Raw genomic sequence first — 17,995 nt, forward strand, 5'->3', positions numbered from 1 at the left:
TCCCTTCACTTTTGTTGACATGAATAATATTTTACTGCTCCTGTAGTGCCATCTATTTGATTTTGTTCACATACTTATCACTATGGTATGTTTATTTGCCTTTATTTTACTACAGATGGCACCGCATACATACTCATGATATGAAATTATTTCAAAATTCTATTACAATAAATGTAAATTTAAATTAAAAATTATACTTAAATATATAAAATAATCGCAATTTGTATTTTGTGCATATAGAAACAGTTTTATGTGTGTTTTTAAGAAAAAAATCTCATAGTTATGGCTGTATGACACATGCATTTGTTCCTCATGGTACACAGATTTCTAAAAATTAAAAAGTACAATAAAAAAGTGAAGTTGCAAGAAATGGCGTCTCAAGTTGTTTTTTATTAGAGTTCAATGTGTTTCTAATTGTTTCATGTATTTGATAGATTTAATTTCTCTCATATTATATAATTAGTAAGTGCTATTGATGTTTCATTGACGAATTACATTTACTTAGTCGGGTTTCGGTGATTTGGCTTTGAAACAATGGCGTCCAAAGAGCCCATACAATCCAACGTAAAAGTAGTAGAGAATCATGAATACGTCGAAGATTACTCCATTTCCTTGAGTGAAGCTGACGCCGGTGAGGGTATTAAGCGTCGCAGAGTGACTCATGACTACAGAAAACTTTCGAAATTGGGATACGATCCAAGTATGTCAACCGATGCGAAATTGCTGCAGTCCTGCGATGGTAAAGGTATAAAACCACATTATATTTACTCTCTAACCTCTTCTATATTGGTAAATTGTATAATAACTCCTGCCACCAAGAATTAACTGTGTAGATTTTTGGTGGGAAAACTGGTAACCTATTAATTTGCCAGTTACATCATTAAAATGGAGGTCATAACTGTTTATAAACATTTGCTGTGCATTTAGAGTGTAATAATGCTCATAATATGTTATCTATATCATTATATTTCATATTTTATACAAAATTTGCACTATACAAATAAACTATAATGCAGATCTTATTGATTGCATCATTGGATGACCTTGCCTCAGCATGATCATGACTTTCTATTAGTTTTAATGTACTTTAATGTCAATATATACAATATTATAAGTAATTACATTTATATAAACCTCAAACAAACTCTGAGCTCACATAAACATCATTGGTTGGCATCACAAGTCTTTAATACCTATGAAAAAGCTGACTGAAATGAGAGAAAGTCCTATTTCATTGTGTTTTCAACATTCATTTTACTTCATAAAGAATTTTTGAGGAAGGTCTTTCAAAAAGGTTTTTGCATATTTCAGTTTTTGCTACAAAACTTAAAATGTAATATCACAAAAATTTATTAAAATTTTTCTTATTTTTAATATATTAAAAATGGAATAATGTCCTTGGTTCTCTACTGTAAATCTTTGGGGTTTTTTTAATTGATGTCATTTATTTTTATTTTTATTTATTTTTGTAAGAATATTGTCAAGGTTGTTGTCTAAATATTAGTTCAATAAACATTATTATTATTATATTTAGTTTTTCATAGTAACTATATTATCAATATTAATATTATAAATACTAAAATGTCTATATGTCTCTATGTTACCTTTTCGCTGAATAGTTTTACAGAACATATGATAATTGGATATGAAGATTGATATTACTATTAGAATGGATATTGGCTGTTTTTTGGCTCAAAAAGTATGGATGAAGTAGCAAAAATCTTTTTAGGGTTTTTAAGTATACACTATCCTGAGGAGATAAAAACTATTGCTCCTAAGAAAATCCTTCAATTCTTATCCCTCGCTGGTCTAAATAGTGGGTATCTATGCAGGTCTCAGTGTTACAGGCCTTAGTACCTGACAATAGCCTAAAACCACAATAAAAACAAAAAGGGGTTTTTGGGGTTGTTAGTAAGTAAACTCTAAGCTTAATACAACAAAACTTTTGTAACAATCTTTTTAAACTTACATTTTTAATATATTTTTATTTGTATTGTTCAAATTGTAACTATAAGGCAAGGGTGAAGGTCAAAGATGAAGTTGAAATAACAGCAGATAGACAGATAAGAATATGTTTTTCATAGAAGAAAAGAATAATTGTGAAGTATGAAATAGTATAATTTCAAATTTTATTATAAAGTAATTGATTATTTAAAATTATAATACATGTTGTAAAGATAATACAGTGGACCACTGGTTATCCGACAAATGTTTTGCTGGGCAGTGTCCGGCCATCAAATTTGTCGGATTACAGAGTACTGGCTAAGGGGGTCCCCTATAGTCTGGTTTTTTTTATAGAAGAGTACCTTGTAATCTGACAAATTACACATACAGTGATAAGATTCTGTTACATATGTATGTATATGCACTCGTGTTGCGGGTAAATAATAAGATGTTGTTGGTCTAGACGATGTATATTACATATGATGATAAACTGACAATGTGTACATAGAAATAATGATCTTATATACTAAATAACAATAGGAAAATGTAAGGTGGGGTGACACAGTTTAGACACAGCAGTGCTTAGTAGACAATATTAAATTTGTCTTACTAGACATTATTAAATGCAATTATTATTTTGAGGTATCTAGGTGACTGTGTCCCATATATATTCACTCGAAAGTACAAATCATACTTCATTATATATGTCAACTACTAAAAAATTCCTTACAATTTAGGTGGTCTAAAATATCACATTTTTCTTTTATAATCAGTGTTTTGTTCTTACACTTCTGAGCTGATACATAATACACAATGAATAAACAGTAAAAACACATGTTATAGGGCACCGTTATCTTCACCAAACTTGTTCAAACTTGTTCAATCATGCATTAGTGAAGATTGTCAAAAAAATATTCAATAATAAATAATAGACCATGTCCAATTACAAGGGCGGGGGGGATAAGCCAGGGGCTGGATTACCACAGGTCCACTGTAATATGATATAAGAATATACATTTCAATATAGATTTTCAATACTTGACAATGATAATATTATAAATAAGTGTTGTTATGTATGATTTCTAACATAAAATAAAATAGTATTTCTCTATGATTTCATTAATTATCCTCCTTACTATTCTTCTCAAATGAATCAGTATACTGAACTGGATGGTATGGAAAAATATTAATACAAAAAACTTGATGTTCATTAGCGGCTAAAATGTTCTACTTGAATAAATCATTTTATTTGATTTGATTTACTTCAATCTACAGAAAACTGATTGCAGAATAATTTATTTTAATTTAATAACTAGTGATCACCCTTTCTTTGGATACTTAAGACTACATTTTAAATGTGATCTCTAGCATTGTTTTGGTGACTGCATACACTTTCCACCAGTAAATATACTGTACAAGTACATACAGACTGTAATAATGTAAATTTTATTTCGAGCAAATTCTAAAACTTTTGTCATGGCTTCTGCTGCTTTAATAAAGATCCATTTTTTTTTTAATATCATTTAAAGAGCAGGCAGACATGAGCCTTTACAAATTTATTATATGTATCGATAAATAAGGACCACATATGGACAATACATATATTTCTTGGTCCTTAAGTTGGCACTTACCAGTTAGTGTTTTGAAATTTTTAATACTATCTATTTATCAGGTTATTTTAATTGTAGATATGGCTATTCTAGCTTGTGAATTTCTAAGATAAAAAAATACATATATATAATAATATAATAATAAAACTGAAAAAAAATTAATTCAAATGTTACACAATTTTGGATAAAGGTATTGAAACCAGCTGGAATATGCATGAAACTGGATCATTTTCACCAAGAAATAAAGTAGAAGTTTAAAAACATATTTTGAATTTAGTATGTAAACTAAATTTATTATTTAAGCCTGTAAGCATGGTCTTATCAGTCTCAAGAGCTATATCAATGTACCTATATTAATCTTTATTATTCAAGTAGTATTAATAATTTAATAATATATAATAACACATTATTTGTAATGTATTTATGTACTAGCGACCCGCTCTGTGCAATGGTGATCTAAATATACCTATTTACTACAGAATATATATACAGCTTATAAACAACATTTACAGCTTGTCTGTTATAAGACAGTACAAACATGTCGTCGGATAAATAGAAATATGGCAGTGTTCAAAATACATTTTTGTCTTACAAGACAGGACAAAAATGTATTTTGAACACTGCGGCAAGCATTTAAAGTTTTTAAATTTATTTAAATATTTTTCCCCTTAAAGTTTTAAATTTACACATTTATTATATAGCACTTTAATTTTTATTTATATAATGATTAAGACGGCGTGGTTAATTTAATTGACTCATATAAAAGGATGCAATTCTAGCTTCTAATTTTTCCATTTAATCGAAAAATTAGAAGCATTTTTCCATTTAATCGACGATGTTTTGTCGACGACGCGCGAGGGATAACTATGTCCCTGCGTTTTAAATCTGTAATATCTTCAGAAATATTTATATAACTTACAAGCTGTAATCCATATTGATCTATATTAAATGGACAATGTATGAGAGGTACTCCATTGAATAAAAATTAATGCTGTATTACTTAAAATCAGTTCGTAAATAAGTCATTTTTTTTCCGTAAAATATAAAGGTTAAAAAATGGTTATTGTAGGTTATCCTTAAGAGATATACATATACTATCGCGGACTTTTTAGTTGATCTTTTTAAGGTGTATAATACTGGAGTACATTATTTTGATTTATCTCGTGAGGTTCAGCCAGCGTTTGCAATGTAAGCGGAAAAAATATGTTTATTTACGACATCACATTAGAAATCTCTAAATTTATCAATGTTTCTCTACAATATTATGCATATATTTTTATATATATAAACCTTCCTCTTCAATCACTCTATCTATTAAAAGAAAACTGCTTCAAAATCCGTTGCGTAATTTTAATAAAAAGAACTGGCAAGAAACACAAACTGAGATAGGAAATGAAATATTCAGATTTTTCAGTGTTAAGATTAAACGCCTGTAAAACAGTATTATAGAATCTATAGATGATAGTTATAGTTAGATTATAAATATTCTATGAGATAGTTTAATATTAATAAATAAAGTAAAAACAAAAATACTATAATAAAAATTTCTTTTCCAGTTAAAAAGCGCAAGTACAGCGAGGACTCCAATGACTTATGTGTCTGGGGAGAGAGTCCTAAACCAGCTAAAATTAGCAAAATATGGCCAGTATTCGACTCTGGAGGGTACGGAGATGCAACCATGTTGACTCTTCATGTGATGAAGAGGATTCCTGCAGAGCAAAATCCATTACTCTGCAATACAGCAGAATCTGTCATAAGTCTACAAGAACCGTTGACTACAAATTGGTTTGGTGGTATTAATGTATCCTGGAGGCAAGCCCAATTAGCTCACAATGTTCCTTACGATGATGTGACTAAACGGATCTTCTCATCAGTGTCTCGTCAGCTGAAAATCATAAATACACATCTCCAAAGGTCTATGTTCAGATATAAGTATCCGAGAGTGACAAGATCGAATGTTCTTCTAGAAAGTTCCAACAATCGTCGCCCGGCAACACATTTCAGCATGTCATTAAGGGCTATACGGTTCCAGTCGACGCCCAGGCGGGAGTTGCCTTGCTATGGTAACTTGGAGTTGCCATTGAAGATCAAACAAGAACCAACAAATCAAATGTTCCCAAGTATTGTTAGTGTAAATACAGACATTGATAAGGTGAAAGATGGTAGTAAAGTGGAAAGTGATAAAGTGAAAGTGGAAAGGGACAGAGAACGGGACAAAGTCAAGGATAAAGACAAGGAGAGAGACAGGGATAGGTGAGTGACACAGCTTATTACACTATCATATAGTATTAATGTATCTTAATTTGATTTTAATTGGAATGGTAACATAACAACCTCCCTGATGGTAAATGGCAACTGTTCCTCCATAAACAGGACCATGACAAAAGGCAAAACAGTGTAGCCTTGGCGAAATCTGTGATTATAGATGTCTTGTCTTTGATAATAGAACCCTAATAATGTTCAATGTTATAATTTTAAATAAATATGGTCTAATTTAGACCACACTGTAGTCTGTTTTATAATTTCAAAGACAAATTTGATATTACCGATGTTGCCAGCTTTTTACAATTTTTAAATTGAGTTGTGGCACTATCAGGATTTAATATTAATTACTCATTTTTATAGGTTACGCAGAAATAACGTGTGGATGTTTATTTAAAATACATTAACACAAAATTAATAAACTATAGACATTAATGAATAATAATGAATGGATTGTTGTATCCAAATAGTTTTTTTCAGTTGACATATATTTAACTAAAACAAAAACTAACTACCTTTTTTTTTATAAAACAAATGATCTTCTTATGGTGTCATATTTAATAAAACACACCCAGTTAAATATTTAGCTGGTTGAAAAAAATAAATTGTTGGTTGATAGATTGATACTGTAAAAATTACTATATGTACGGGAACCAAAAAGTATATTTTTTTATGTTGTATAATACAACGACATTAATGGACACTAGTATAAATATGTAAATGTTGTGGAAACTGCGTACCTATAAAGTAGTAAAAATAAAAAAACTAATATTATTTGAAAAATTGACATTTACACCTGTCAAATTCGTGTCCGTGATTAAAAACAGATTACAATTATTAATATTGGCCACTATATGTCCAATGTGGTATCCACCCATGCATAAACGAAATATCTCCATTGGAAAGTTTACATTATCCTGAGGAGATAAAAACAATCGCTCCTAAGAATATCCTTCGATTCTTCTGTCTGACGGGTCTAGGTAGTAAACTATGAAAAAAGGGCGGGCACAATAGATTTCTATAGGTCGTAGTGCTATAGGTCTAAGCACCAGACAATAGCCCAAATCCTGAATAAAAAAATTGTATGAACTTTAGCAAATTAAATATATATTCTAGGTCGTCACATTCGTCCCGGCATTCGTCGTGTCACCGCTGCAGGCGGCGGGCGCGCATCAAGCGATGCTCTATCGGCGTGCAGTGTCGCCGAGATCGCGCCGCCACCGTCGCCACGCCCACCACGCCCACCACGCCCGCCACACCCGCCACACCCGCGCCGCCACACGCCTGGGGCACGCTCACACTTGTCGAGAACCCCGACGTCAAAGGACTCAAATATCACAGGTATTATATTGTACAGTGTAAGTTAAAACTTATACTATGATGAATACTAATGATGGAAGGTGAATAAGTTTCCATACGCAACAAAATAGGAATTTAAAACGAACTTTTAAAAATTTCATACGAAGAGCGCGATTGTATTTTCAATTCAGATTTCCATTTTGCCTTTTTGTGAAAACAAACAATAACTATATTTTGTTTTAACTCCAAGGTTAATGCACGTAGAGAAGCATCCGAACGGAGGCGCCAGCGTGCTGTATCTTCACCAGCGAGACGTGGACATGCTCCCAGCTCCTCAGCAGGAGTCCCTCGCGAAAGAGTTCCTCAAGGTATATTCATCTCTTCTTTAGTACATTCTTTACAAAGTGTATAAATCTGCAATCAGTCTTCTGACTTAAAACTGATTATATATACATATACACCCGTGTTACGCACTGGTGTACATGTATCAGACATATAAACCTTCCTCTTGAATCAATCTATTTATTGCTAAAAACTGCATTAAAATCTGTTGCGTAGTTTAAAAGATCTAAGCGAACAAACAGCGGAAGCGACTTCATTTTATATTATGTAAAAATGGGAAATAGCCAATGGATCGTCGTAACGGTGCAATGTCACTTTCTTAACATCTGGCATAAATAAACTTCATTCAGTCTAATAAATAAATAATGAGTTGTTATAGTATGTGATGACATCGATGCTTAGTGGTTTATTGCCCCGCCTTACTTTCCGTGGATCGTGGGTTACTTTCCACGCACAATACAATCATTTGAAAACATTAATTTGATTTTATTTTTTTGTTGTATGTGTATGTACAAAAAAGTGATAAATATTTGTACCCGTTGTTTAGTACCCATAACCCTCTGCTTTGCTTGGGACTAGACGGTGCTGTGTGATTTAAAGCTAGAATTTTGCATGTTATATATATTGTTTTTTATTCTACCACTCATTCGGAATGCAGACGCATTACAAGAAAGCTAGAAACATGTCTTTATTCTATCACTCATTCGGAACGCAGACGCATCACACGGAAGCTAGAATCTTGCGTGTTAATTTTTTTTATTCTACCACTCATTCGGAACGCAGACGCATTACAAGGAAGCTAGAATCTTGCGTGTTCTTTTTATTTTATTCTACCACTCATTCGGAACGCAGACGTATTACAAGAAAGCTAGAATCTTGCGTGTTCTTTTTATTTTATTCTACCACTCATTCGGAACGCAGACGTATTACAAGAAAGCTAGAATCTTGCGTGTTCTTTTTTTTATTCTACCACTCATTCGGAACGCAGACGTATTACAAGAAAGCTAGAATCTTGCGTGTTCTTTTTTTTATTCTACCACTCACTCGGAACGCAGACTCATCACAAGAAAGCTAGAATCTTGCGTGTTCATTTTTTTTATTCTACCACTCATTCGGAACGCAGACGCATCAGACGGAAGCTAGAATCTTGCGTGTTCTTTTTTTTATTCTACCACTCATTCGGAACGCAGACGCATTACAAGAAAGCTAGAATCTTGCGTGTTCATTTTTTTTATTCTACCACTCATTCGGAACGCAGACGCATTACAAGAAAGCTAGAATCTTGCGTGTTCATTTTTTTTTTCTATTCTACCACTCATTGTTAACGCAGACGCATCACAAGAAAACTAGAATCTTCCGTGTTCTTTTTTTTTATTATATCACTCATTCGGAACACAGACTTATCACAAGAAGAAAGCAAGAATTTTTCGTATGGCCTTTTAAATAGTAATGTATTTTTTTAACTGGTATTTTCCGAACTTGCGTGTTGCGTCTTTTATATAATAATGTACTAAATAACTATTTTCTTTTTCAGCTGGTATTCTCAGAGGATAGCGAAGGATGGGCCCACTTCGTGTGTGGTATAGTGCGAGGAGCGGCAGCCAGGTTGCCTTGCCTGTTGCGGTATCTGTCCGATGAACATCCTAACCTCACTGTCAAAGCCGGAGTACTTGCCAGGGCGTCTGATATAGAGACTACCACCGTTAACAGATATTACCAGCAGGTAATTTTTTTTATAATATTCTTATACATACGCTGTACAAAATAAGATGAAGGTACGCTATTTAAAGCATTTTGCCAGTCCATGTTACATGTGTAGCCTGTGGGTGAACTATACGCCGATGGCGTAGTTCCCACAGATACAGCCTGCATATACAATCTATACATATAAATAAAATTGGAGTGTCTATTTGTAATATCGAAAAACCGTTTTTTACTACATGCCTATGAATATTAATACGGTACATATACCTAAATAACATTTTTTACAATTTTTGTCTGTCTGTATGTCTGTTTGTTCCGGCTAATCTCTGAAATGGTTGGACTGATTTTGACGGGGCTTTTATTGGCAGGTAGCTGATGTAATAAGGAGTAACTTAGGCTACTTTTATTTATAAAGTTATTAGGCTACTTTTAGTTATTGAAAAATAAAGTTATATTCCAAGCGGACGAAGTCGCGGGTACAGCTAGTAATAATAATATAATAATCTCAGAACAATTCACACAGCGCCATCTAGACCCAAGATAAGCTAACTAACGCTTGTGTTATAGTAGATAACTGATACAAATACATAGATATTTTTTTGTATCTAATAATATTCTTTCAAATGGTCTTTCTAACTGGGGACGGGGATTGTTAGTAATGTGTATTAATAACCCCATTGCTAGCAATGCATATCAGATTGACCTGAAATTTTTAATTTGGGTCTAGATGGCGCTGTGTGAATTGTTCTGAGATTATTATTATTAGCTCCATCAATTCTGAATTAATATTTTGATTCGATGATTATTTTGTTCGGTGAGTTTTTTTTAAATAAATTATTTGTGGTGTAACCAGGTGCAGCAGTCGTATGCTGCGGGCACGTTCCGGTGCGGTCCGCTGCACCAGATCTCGCTGGTGGGGACGGTCCACGAGGAGGTCGGCGGGTACTTCCCTGACATGCTGCAGATGTTGGCCAACTGCCCGTTCCTCAAAATGGTGAGTGATGCACTGTGCTCGGTAGACTTTATACTTATTATCTGTATTGTATTGTATTGTGATGACTGGCCAGTGTAATTGTGTATCTAATTTTTTCTTTTTGGTTGTTAATATTGCTGTGCCTGTCTGTGTATGTCTTTAACATAAATATTTTTTTTATCTCAATCTATAGCAAATTGGGCTATTATATCTATCTATTATCTATGTATGTCTGTATTTTTTACTACATGCATATGAATATAAATACGGGATATACACCAAAATAACATTTTTTACATATTTTGTCTGTCTGTTTATTCCGGCTAATCTCTGAAATGGCTGGGCCGATTTTGACAGGACTTTTATTGGCAGGTAGCTGATGTAGTAAGGAATAACTTAGGCTACTTTTATTTTAGAAAAATAAAGTTAAATCCACACGCACGAAGTTAGCTGAACACTAATCATCTGTTTAGCGAAGCGCGGAACGATCTTAGAGATTAGATTATCAGATTTGAACTCTCAGTAACTTAATTGAGCTTGACCGATCTAGACCAAAATTTCATCAAAGGTCGACCATCGAGCCTCCATCGTTTACCACTCAAAAAAAAAACACTCGCCCCCTATCGTCCGGTGAAGCTATAAAGGCCAGTTGCAGACAACAGTATTATAGTAGTTCGAAAAAAAACTCTACCCGCGACGATTTTTTTTTATTGGATTGTTTGGGCTATTGTCAGATACCTCAACACTGCGACCTACGTAGATCTATTGTGCTCGCCCTTTTTTAAAGTTCGCTACCTAGACCCGTAAGGGACAATAATTGAAGGATATTCTTAGGAGCGATGGCTTTTATCTCCTCGGGAAAGAGTGTAAACTTTCCAAGAGAGATATTTCGTTTATGCATGAGTGGGCTACAACCACATAGGATGTGTAGTGGCGTTTCCTCTTCAGTTTGACAGAATCTGCAGATTTTTGTCGTGCATAGGCCTAGGTAAGCCATATGATTGTTCAACTTGCAGTGTCCTGTGAGGGCCCTAGTCATCATGCATATGTTGTTTTTACTCAATAGCAACAGTCTATTGGAGTATTTGTTCGAGAAGCCCGATAGTAGGGCTTTTGAATGTGTCAATCCTGGCATTTCTTGCCAGTTATTTAGTGCTTCTCGTTTGGCTATTGATTTGAGATGTCCCAGCTTTAGGCAATGAGGCACACCACAGAAGGGTTCGGGACCCAGTTGGGCGGTTTTTGCTCCTTACCCGCGACGTTACTCTTACTACATCAGTCTTCGACTGATTGAATGTAAATTGATTATAATAGAATATGACAGAAATCTTAATATGTGGTGTTAATAACGAATAAATTTCTTACAGACAATGCCATGGGGCCCCATGTCAGCGGTCGAGATGGAGCCCCAAGAGTCGAATGATGGCCCCATACTGTGGATCAGGCCTGGTGAACAACTGGTGCCCACGGCAGAACTTGGCAAGAGTCCTATTAAGAAACGAAGGTATGTTCCGATTTTGGTGCTGTTTACACAATTGTACATATTGTGGTAAACATAACTTAAAATTGATTCCAATATTTATTTGAACAAAAATGTTGTATGGGTAGGAAGTGGTAGCTATATACATAGTTTTAAATATGTTTATTAGCTATCCAGTTCTTATGTTTGTGACTATATGTACAGGTACATAAAACGGCGTAGGTAGTCTAACGGGTTTTGTACACCGCTTTACTACGCTCAGCCGCTCCATAAGACCTTCCGCGTGTTTGGTGTACCATCTGCTCTCGTTCCCTATCGTCCGGTGACGCTGTAAAGGCCAGCAGCGGCCAACAGCATTAGAGTAGTCCGAAAAAAAAGAAAAACGGTACATAACCTCGCACTATGCATATATTTGCATGCGTGAATATATTTGTATGTATCTGGGTTTTTCTATGTATATTATATATATAGTTGTCTAAAACCCATAACACAACTCGGCTTATCTTGGGACTAGATGGCGTTGTGTAAATTGTCCACAGTTACTACTGTTATTTATTTATGTGTTTGTCTGTATGTCACAGGACGGGCATCAACGAGCTGCGCAATCTCCAGTACCTGCCGCGCTACAGCGAAGCGCGAGAGTTCCTCTTCGAGGATCGAACCCGCGCCCACGCGGACCACGTGGGCCACGGACTTGACAGGATTACCACCGCCGCTGTCGGTGAGTATTCATTTTCAAATTTATTAAAAATGTATGATAATGGAATGGTGCACCCGCATGCGTTAACGGTATACGCTGCCGGGGCGCCTGTAGAGGATGATAAGATGAATTTAATCTCAGTTAGCTCCTCGTGATAAATTCATCAAGAGATGAATATATCATGTTTATTTGAATAAATGTATTCATCAGGAATATATCATGATGGTTTCCAGGGGGAACCGCGTGGAGGTCAACCTAATATGGACCATTGATATATATATTATAGCTTATACATCAGAATTAGCCATTGTGTGGCTAAGGTGGGGCATGCACAAAGAAGGTTGGGAAACACTGATCTAGTTTAAAAAAATGACTACTATTCAAAAATGGCGAAATTAAATTAATATGAATAAAGGATATTCTATTCAAATCTATTAATAATTATGAATAATATCGACAGGCGTATTAAAAGCGATCCAGTGCGGCGACGAGTCGGACCGCGGTCGTATCACGAAGGACGTGGTGGCGTTCCACGCGGCAGACTTCAACAAGCTGGTGCAACTGCTGCAGCTCGATCTCTACGAGCCGCCCATATCGCAGTGTGTCACGTGGTATGTATGTCCATGTGGTACAATCTACACAGACAGACAGTCCCCTTTGTCGAGGCTGCTTTGAAGCCGAAGAAACGGCCGCTCACGTAATCGTAGAGTGCGTAGTGACCACACAACGAACACAAATCCTTGGAATGGTGAGGTCGCTCCGTGAAGCCTGTGAAGACACCAGGAGGCTTCTGCGCTGCTGGGAGGTCTCGGTGGTCTTGCGGTTTAGCACACCGCGTTATTTCCGATGGTCGCGGGTTCTATTCCTCGCACTATACAAACATTTTGTATTCATGAGTACGATTGATTGTTTGTGCCGGTTTGTGCGTTTACTATGTATAATATGTATGTATTTACTATTACGTAGGAATCCCCTAAGAGAGAATTTTGATAAATTCCAGCCCTAAGGGGATAAATTAACGCGAGCGAAGCCGCGGACAAAAGCTAGTTACTAATATACCTGTTGTATTACATAGGCTTGAAGAAGCCAAACTGAACCAGTTAAGGCGAGAGGGCGTCCGGTACTCCCGTCTGTCGCTGTGTTCGGACGACATCTACTTCCTCCCAAGGAATATCATACACCAGTTCAGGACCACCTCCGCAGTCACCTCAGTTGGTAAGTGCATAAATTATACATTAATACGTGAAGAGAAAACTGTGTACTGCTTTTTAGAAAATATAGATAAGGACTAAGTAAGTAGGATAGTTTATATACAGAATTATTAAATGTTTAATAAATTATGCAAGAAAAATACATTAAAACAAAAAAATATTACGCACACTACAATGTATTTGACACGCGCATATATACTGTTTGTTTATTGTAAAGTCTTTTGTCAAATTGATCTACTCTTGGATAAGTGGCAACCCATACCAAACATATACACACATACATAATACATACATATAATTATTAGAAATAAATAATATTACAATCAACTTGCACAAATTGCTAGAAAACGCGGGAACGCGTTGTCCTTCAACCCGCGCTGTTCCCCGCAGACACAGTAGCTGTATTAACTTACCTGCGCATCAGCCGACCGCGCCCATTCCGATTGCTCTTTCATTGTGAATGTATGTTGATTAAGCGCTCGCAATAAATGGACATTTTATTTAAACAATCATATCATAATTGTCTTATTTAGTGACGTATAGTCCCTGGGAGTACTGTGCTGCAATTGGTGACCCCGATTGGAATACGCGTGCGGATTATTATACCTTAATAAACATTACACCATAGTGAACATTTAAAATATGGACGCCGACAAATCAACAACGCCACAATTAGAAGTCAGCCGAGTAACAGTAAAAGTGCGTCCATTCTGGCCTCGAGAACCGGCATTATGGTTCTCTCAAATTGAAGGGCGCGTTCCCGCGTTTGCTAGCAATTTGTGCAAGTTGATTGTAATATTATTTATTTATAATAATTATATGTATGTATATGTTTGTTATGTGTTGCCACAGATATTTCATCACCTCCCAGCTGATCAAGTACCCTACGAGCCCAACTAAAACCCCAAGATCATTAGTTAAAATCGAGCCTGTACTAAAACCACTTAATGTTTTTTTTATCAACAGCGTGGCATCTACGGCTAAAGCAGTATTATCCCTCATCAGAGGCCTCATCACCAGCCGACGAGAGACCGACCAATCCTCAGCCCATTCCCAATGAGATCACGGTTGATGGTAAAAAGTTTTTGAATATTTTCTATCATTCTCTCCAAATTCGTCTTTATTTACTATAAAGTCATTGCTTTTTCACCTAACAAAAATGGGGGCGAAATGGTAATACAAATTCGCGAAAAAACTTATGGAACGGCTAAAGGCTCAGCCTGCCGGTAACGTCTGGTTTTTCATATGGAACAGTACCTATTTGCTTAGTATTATTCTAAATAAGCACAATTTTTAACCATGGGTATACACTACAAAGGTCAAAACTAAATCTAAATTAATCTATTTTATTCTGCATATGTTTAAATATGAATATGTTAAATAAATTAATGCCCATGGGTTGACTATAACTTTGTTACTCATAATTGACTATTTATAAGAGCGTTTCGATAGTTTTTAAACTAATATTCGAAAATTTACAATATATCATTTACACCTATTTTACTAGTAGGCTTTCACGATGCCCCAGTAAAGTTTAAACTGTTTAAAAAGATTTTATAATACTGACCATTATCATTATCATCACACATTGTTCTTTATAAGTGAATTCGGTTATTATTCTTGAAAAAGTATTAAATCTAATATTATCTATTTCATTCTAGAATCTAAGAAATCTACAACAAAACATAAGTCTGGAGTGATAGAAATGAGAGCATTAAGCGCAAAATTCAAAGAAAAACCTGCACTAAAACTAACTGAAGCAAGGAAAAGTATAGATATTCAAGTGAAAACGGAAAAGCAGGCGGACGAGAAAAAAGACAAAAAGCCAGACTCGAAAACAGACAGATCTGAGCAGAAACCCGAGAGAACAGACAAGGACAGGACAGAACAAAAGTTGGAAAGAAACGACGTGAAGTCGGAACGAACGGAAATAAAAACTGAGAAGACGGAATCGAAATCTGATAGGGTCGACCACAAATCCGACAAAACGGACCAAAGAACAGATAGGACTGAACACAACAAAACAGATAGAATAAAACAGAGGCACGATAAGACTGAAAAATCTGAGAGGAATGACAAGTCCCACAAGAATGATATCAAAGTGGAGAAAGTGGAAAAGATGGAGAAACTGGATAAGATGGAGAAACTGGATAAGAATCACACGCACCGACATAAAGAATCGGATAAAAATCGCACGGAAAGTCGGTCCGACAAATCACACGATCACCACAGGAGGCACTCGTCGTCGCGGTCGCACAAATCATCGCACAAGTCGGATCGGCCGAGAGATCACAAAGACCACAGGAAAGAACACAGAACTGATGATAGGAAGTATGAGAAACATAGATCAGACAGTGGGAAAGATGCCAAGTATTCAGAAAACAAGGCAACGCTGGAAGCCGTCAAGTTACCACAGGAGGTGGTGCATCGGCCCCCGGATTAGTTATTGACTGGACAAACTTGACCATCTCCAGTGAGTGCGGTGTCAGTTTGCTTGACAAAGGATTGTGGACTTTAATGGTAATATTTTATAACATTTTTTTAAAAAGAACGTCAATTTCCACTTCCAATGTGATTTTAACAATAAGTTGAAAGTTGAAATCTTCATGAAAAAACAATTTAAGTTTTAATTCATAACCAATAAAGTCCACATTTCTCTGTCATGCAAAATGATACTGCGGTCTCCTTGGAACTTAGCGTTAGGACAAATTTTGTAAATATTCTATAATCGGTCTCGTAGAGGCTACGTGCGATGATATGAATGAATGCGCAGTTTTGGATCTTCCAAACAAAACCAATCTTTATAATAATAAATATAGAGTTTATAGTTCTAAACTTGTTTCTCAATTTAAATTTAGTTTATCATGCATAATAGGATTGCAAAATAACTAATAACTTATATTGTTGATTATTATATGTCTTAACAGATTAGATTGTATATTCTTTTGAGTTATTTTTACTTTTTCTACTATTTGTCCAAGAATACGTATATGTAGGCGACGTAGTTATCTTGTCTGTCCATATTTATATTTATAATTAAAAATAACTTGATGAAAGTATCAGTTTTCACCATGATCTGTTTTTTTAATAAATTTATATTTCACGTGTTAGTTATGTTTTTAGAAACAAAATAGAAGTGAATACAAAACAATGTAGCAGAAGTGAACTAGTATTAATTTCGCAACATCTAAAACTGCGTCGCGATTGTGATTTGAGAGTTTTAATGAAGCTGAAAAAGAAATATAATAAATAATTTTTAAGAAGAAAAATAAATTAATATTCACAATATTTGAAAAAATAAACTGCACTAATATTTATAGAAGTATATTCAGATAGCTTAGTTAAGTATAAACTTACCGTTTTGTGATTACTTTATATTATTTATTTTGTAGTTATCGGTTAAGTTATTGTCAAAACGGAACCTTCAATTCTGAATGCAATCTGACGTTATCGATTTTCGATTATTGTTCTACGTATAAAGAAATTCGCTAAAGAATTAAATAATAAAAAATAGTTGACATAATATGTTTTATTACTTCGCTCACTGTCCCCTAAGTCTAAGAGTTAATAATAATCTTAGGACAATTCTCACAGCGCCATCTAGACCCAAGTTAAGCTAGCTAAAGCTTATGTTATAGGTACTATACAATTAATATAAATACATAGATTTTTATTCGTAATTACATACATATAATACATACTAAACTAAAAAAATTGGTCTGGGGTACCTATACAAACAATCGTCATGAATATAAATGTTAGTACCGTGCCAGGAATCGAACCCGCCACCATCGGAATTAAGGTATGCTAAACCGCTAGGCCCCCGAACCCTTCAAAGACCTGGTATATTTTTGTGAGGGAGATATAAAATTTTGTAAATAAGTAAATGAATATTATATATCTTTATTTAAATAAAACTTGGTATTTTAAATATTCCTGGCGAATCAATAAAATGTTGGATAATAACATCGGACCGCGTTTGTGATATATTTTATGGTTTACTATTACAATTCAATAAAAAAATGTACCTACACATTAAAATAAAAAAACTAGGGCTCTTATGAATTGCCTCCTAAAATGTACAATCAATTCTGTCTATGACTATAAAAAGAAAAGTAACCTTAGAGTTTCATATGAGATTAGATACAGATTTCTTACAAACTTGGACAGTTATGATAATTTCATTAATTTTAAATTATTCACTAATCACTCTGCGACTTCTTATCTTTACAATTAAATAAAATTGATGTGTTTGTAATTTAAAATTAACAGTTTTTTCCTATGAAAAATGATTAATATGAAAGTATATACAGTACTCAACATAAAAATATTTTAATAATTTTGTTTACACGTTATTAGAATAAAAAATTTACTACCACTTCCTCTTTGTGTGAACCTGGTATAGGTATAGTTACCTTTTACTTTAGATAGTGATTCAAGAGGAAAGTTTACATAATTTTTATATAATAC

General features: G+C 34.5%; 1 protein-coding gene across 1 annotated transcript; it reads left to right on the top strand.

Moving 5' to 3' along the window:
• Positions 1 to 360: 360 nt before the first annotated feature.
• On the top strand, positions 361 to 16,104 carry LOC131846213 (uncharacterized). The gene is made up of 12 exons (XM_059195462.1): positions 361 to 745; positions 5,111 to 5,807; positions 6,933 to 7,157; positions 7,366 to 7,483; positions 8,992 to 9,180; positions 10,015 to 10,155; positions 11,502 to 11,638; positions 12,196 to 12,335; positions 12,775 to 12,925; positions 13,390 to 13,529; positions 14,492 to 14,599; positions 15,187 to 16,104. Exons 1-12 carry the CDS (start codon positions 535 to 537, stop codon positions 15,966 to 15,968), a joined length of 3,039 nt encoding a protein of 1,012 aa, XP_059051445.1. The 5' UTR covers positions 361 to 534; the 3' UTR covers positions 15,969 to 16,104.
• Positions 16,105 to 17,995: the final 1,891 nt, after the last annotated feature.

Source organism: Achroia grisella, unplaced genomic scaffold, assembly GCF_030625045.1.
Source record: "Achroia grisella isolate CSIRO2021 unplaced genomic scaffold, CSIRO_AGI_Agris_v1 utg506, whole genome shotgun sequence".
Taxonomy (NCBI): Eukaryota; Metazoa; Arthropoda; class Insecta; order Lepidoptera; family Pyralidae; genus Achroia; species Achroia grisella.

Coding starts and splice junctions, on each gene's coding strand:
- LOC131846213 (XM_059195462.1), top strand. CDS start 535: ATGGCGTCCAAAGAGCCCATACAATCCAACGTAAAAGTAGTAGAGAAT. Junction 746..5,110: donor GCAGTCCTGCGATGGTAAAG/GTATAAAACCAC, acceptor TTTCTTTTCCAG/TTAAAAAGCGCAAGTACAGC. Junction 12,336..12,774: donor GATTACCACCGCCGCTGTCG/GTGAGTATTCAT, acceptor TAATATCGACAG/GCGTATTAAAAGCGATCCAG.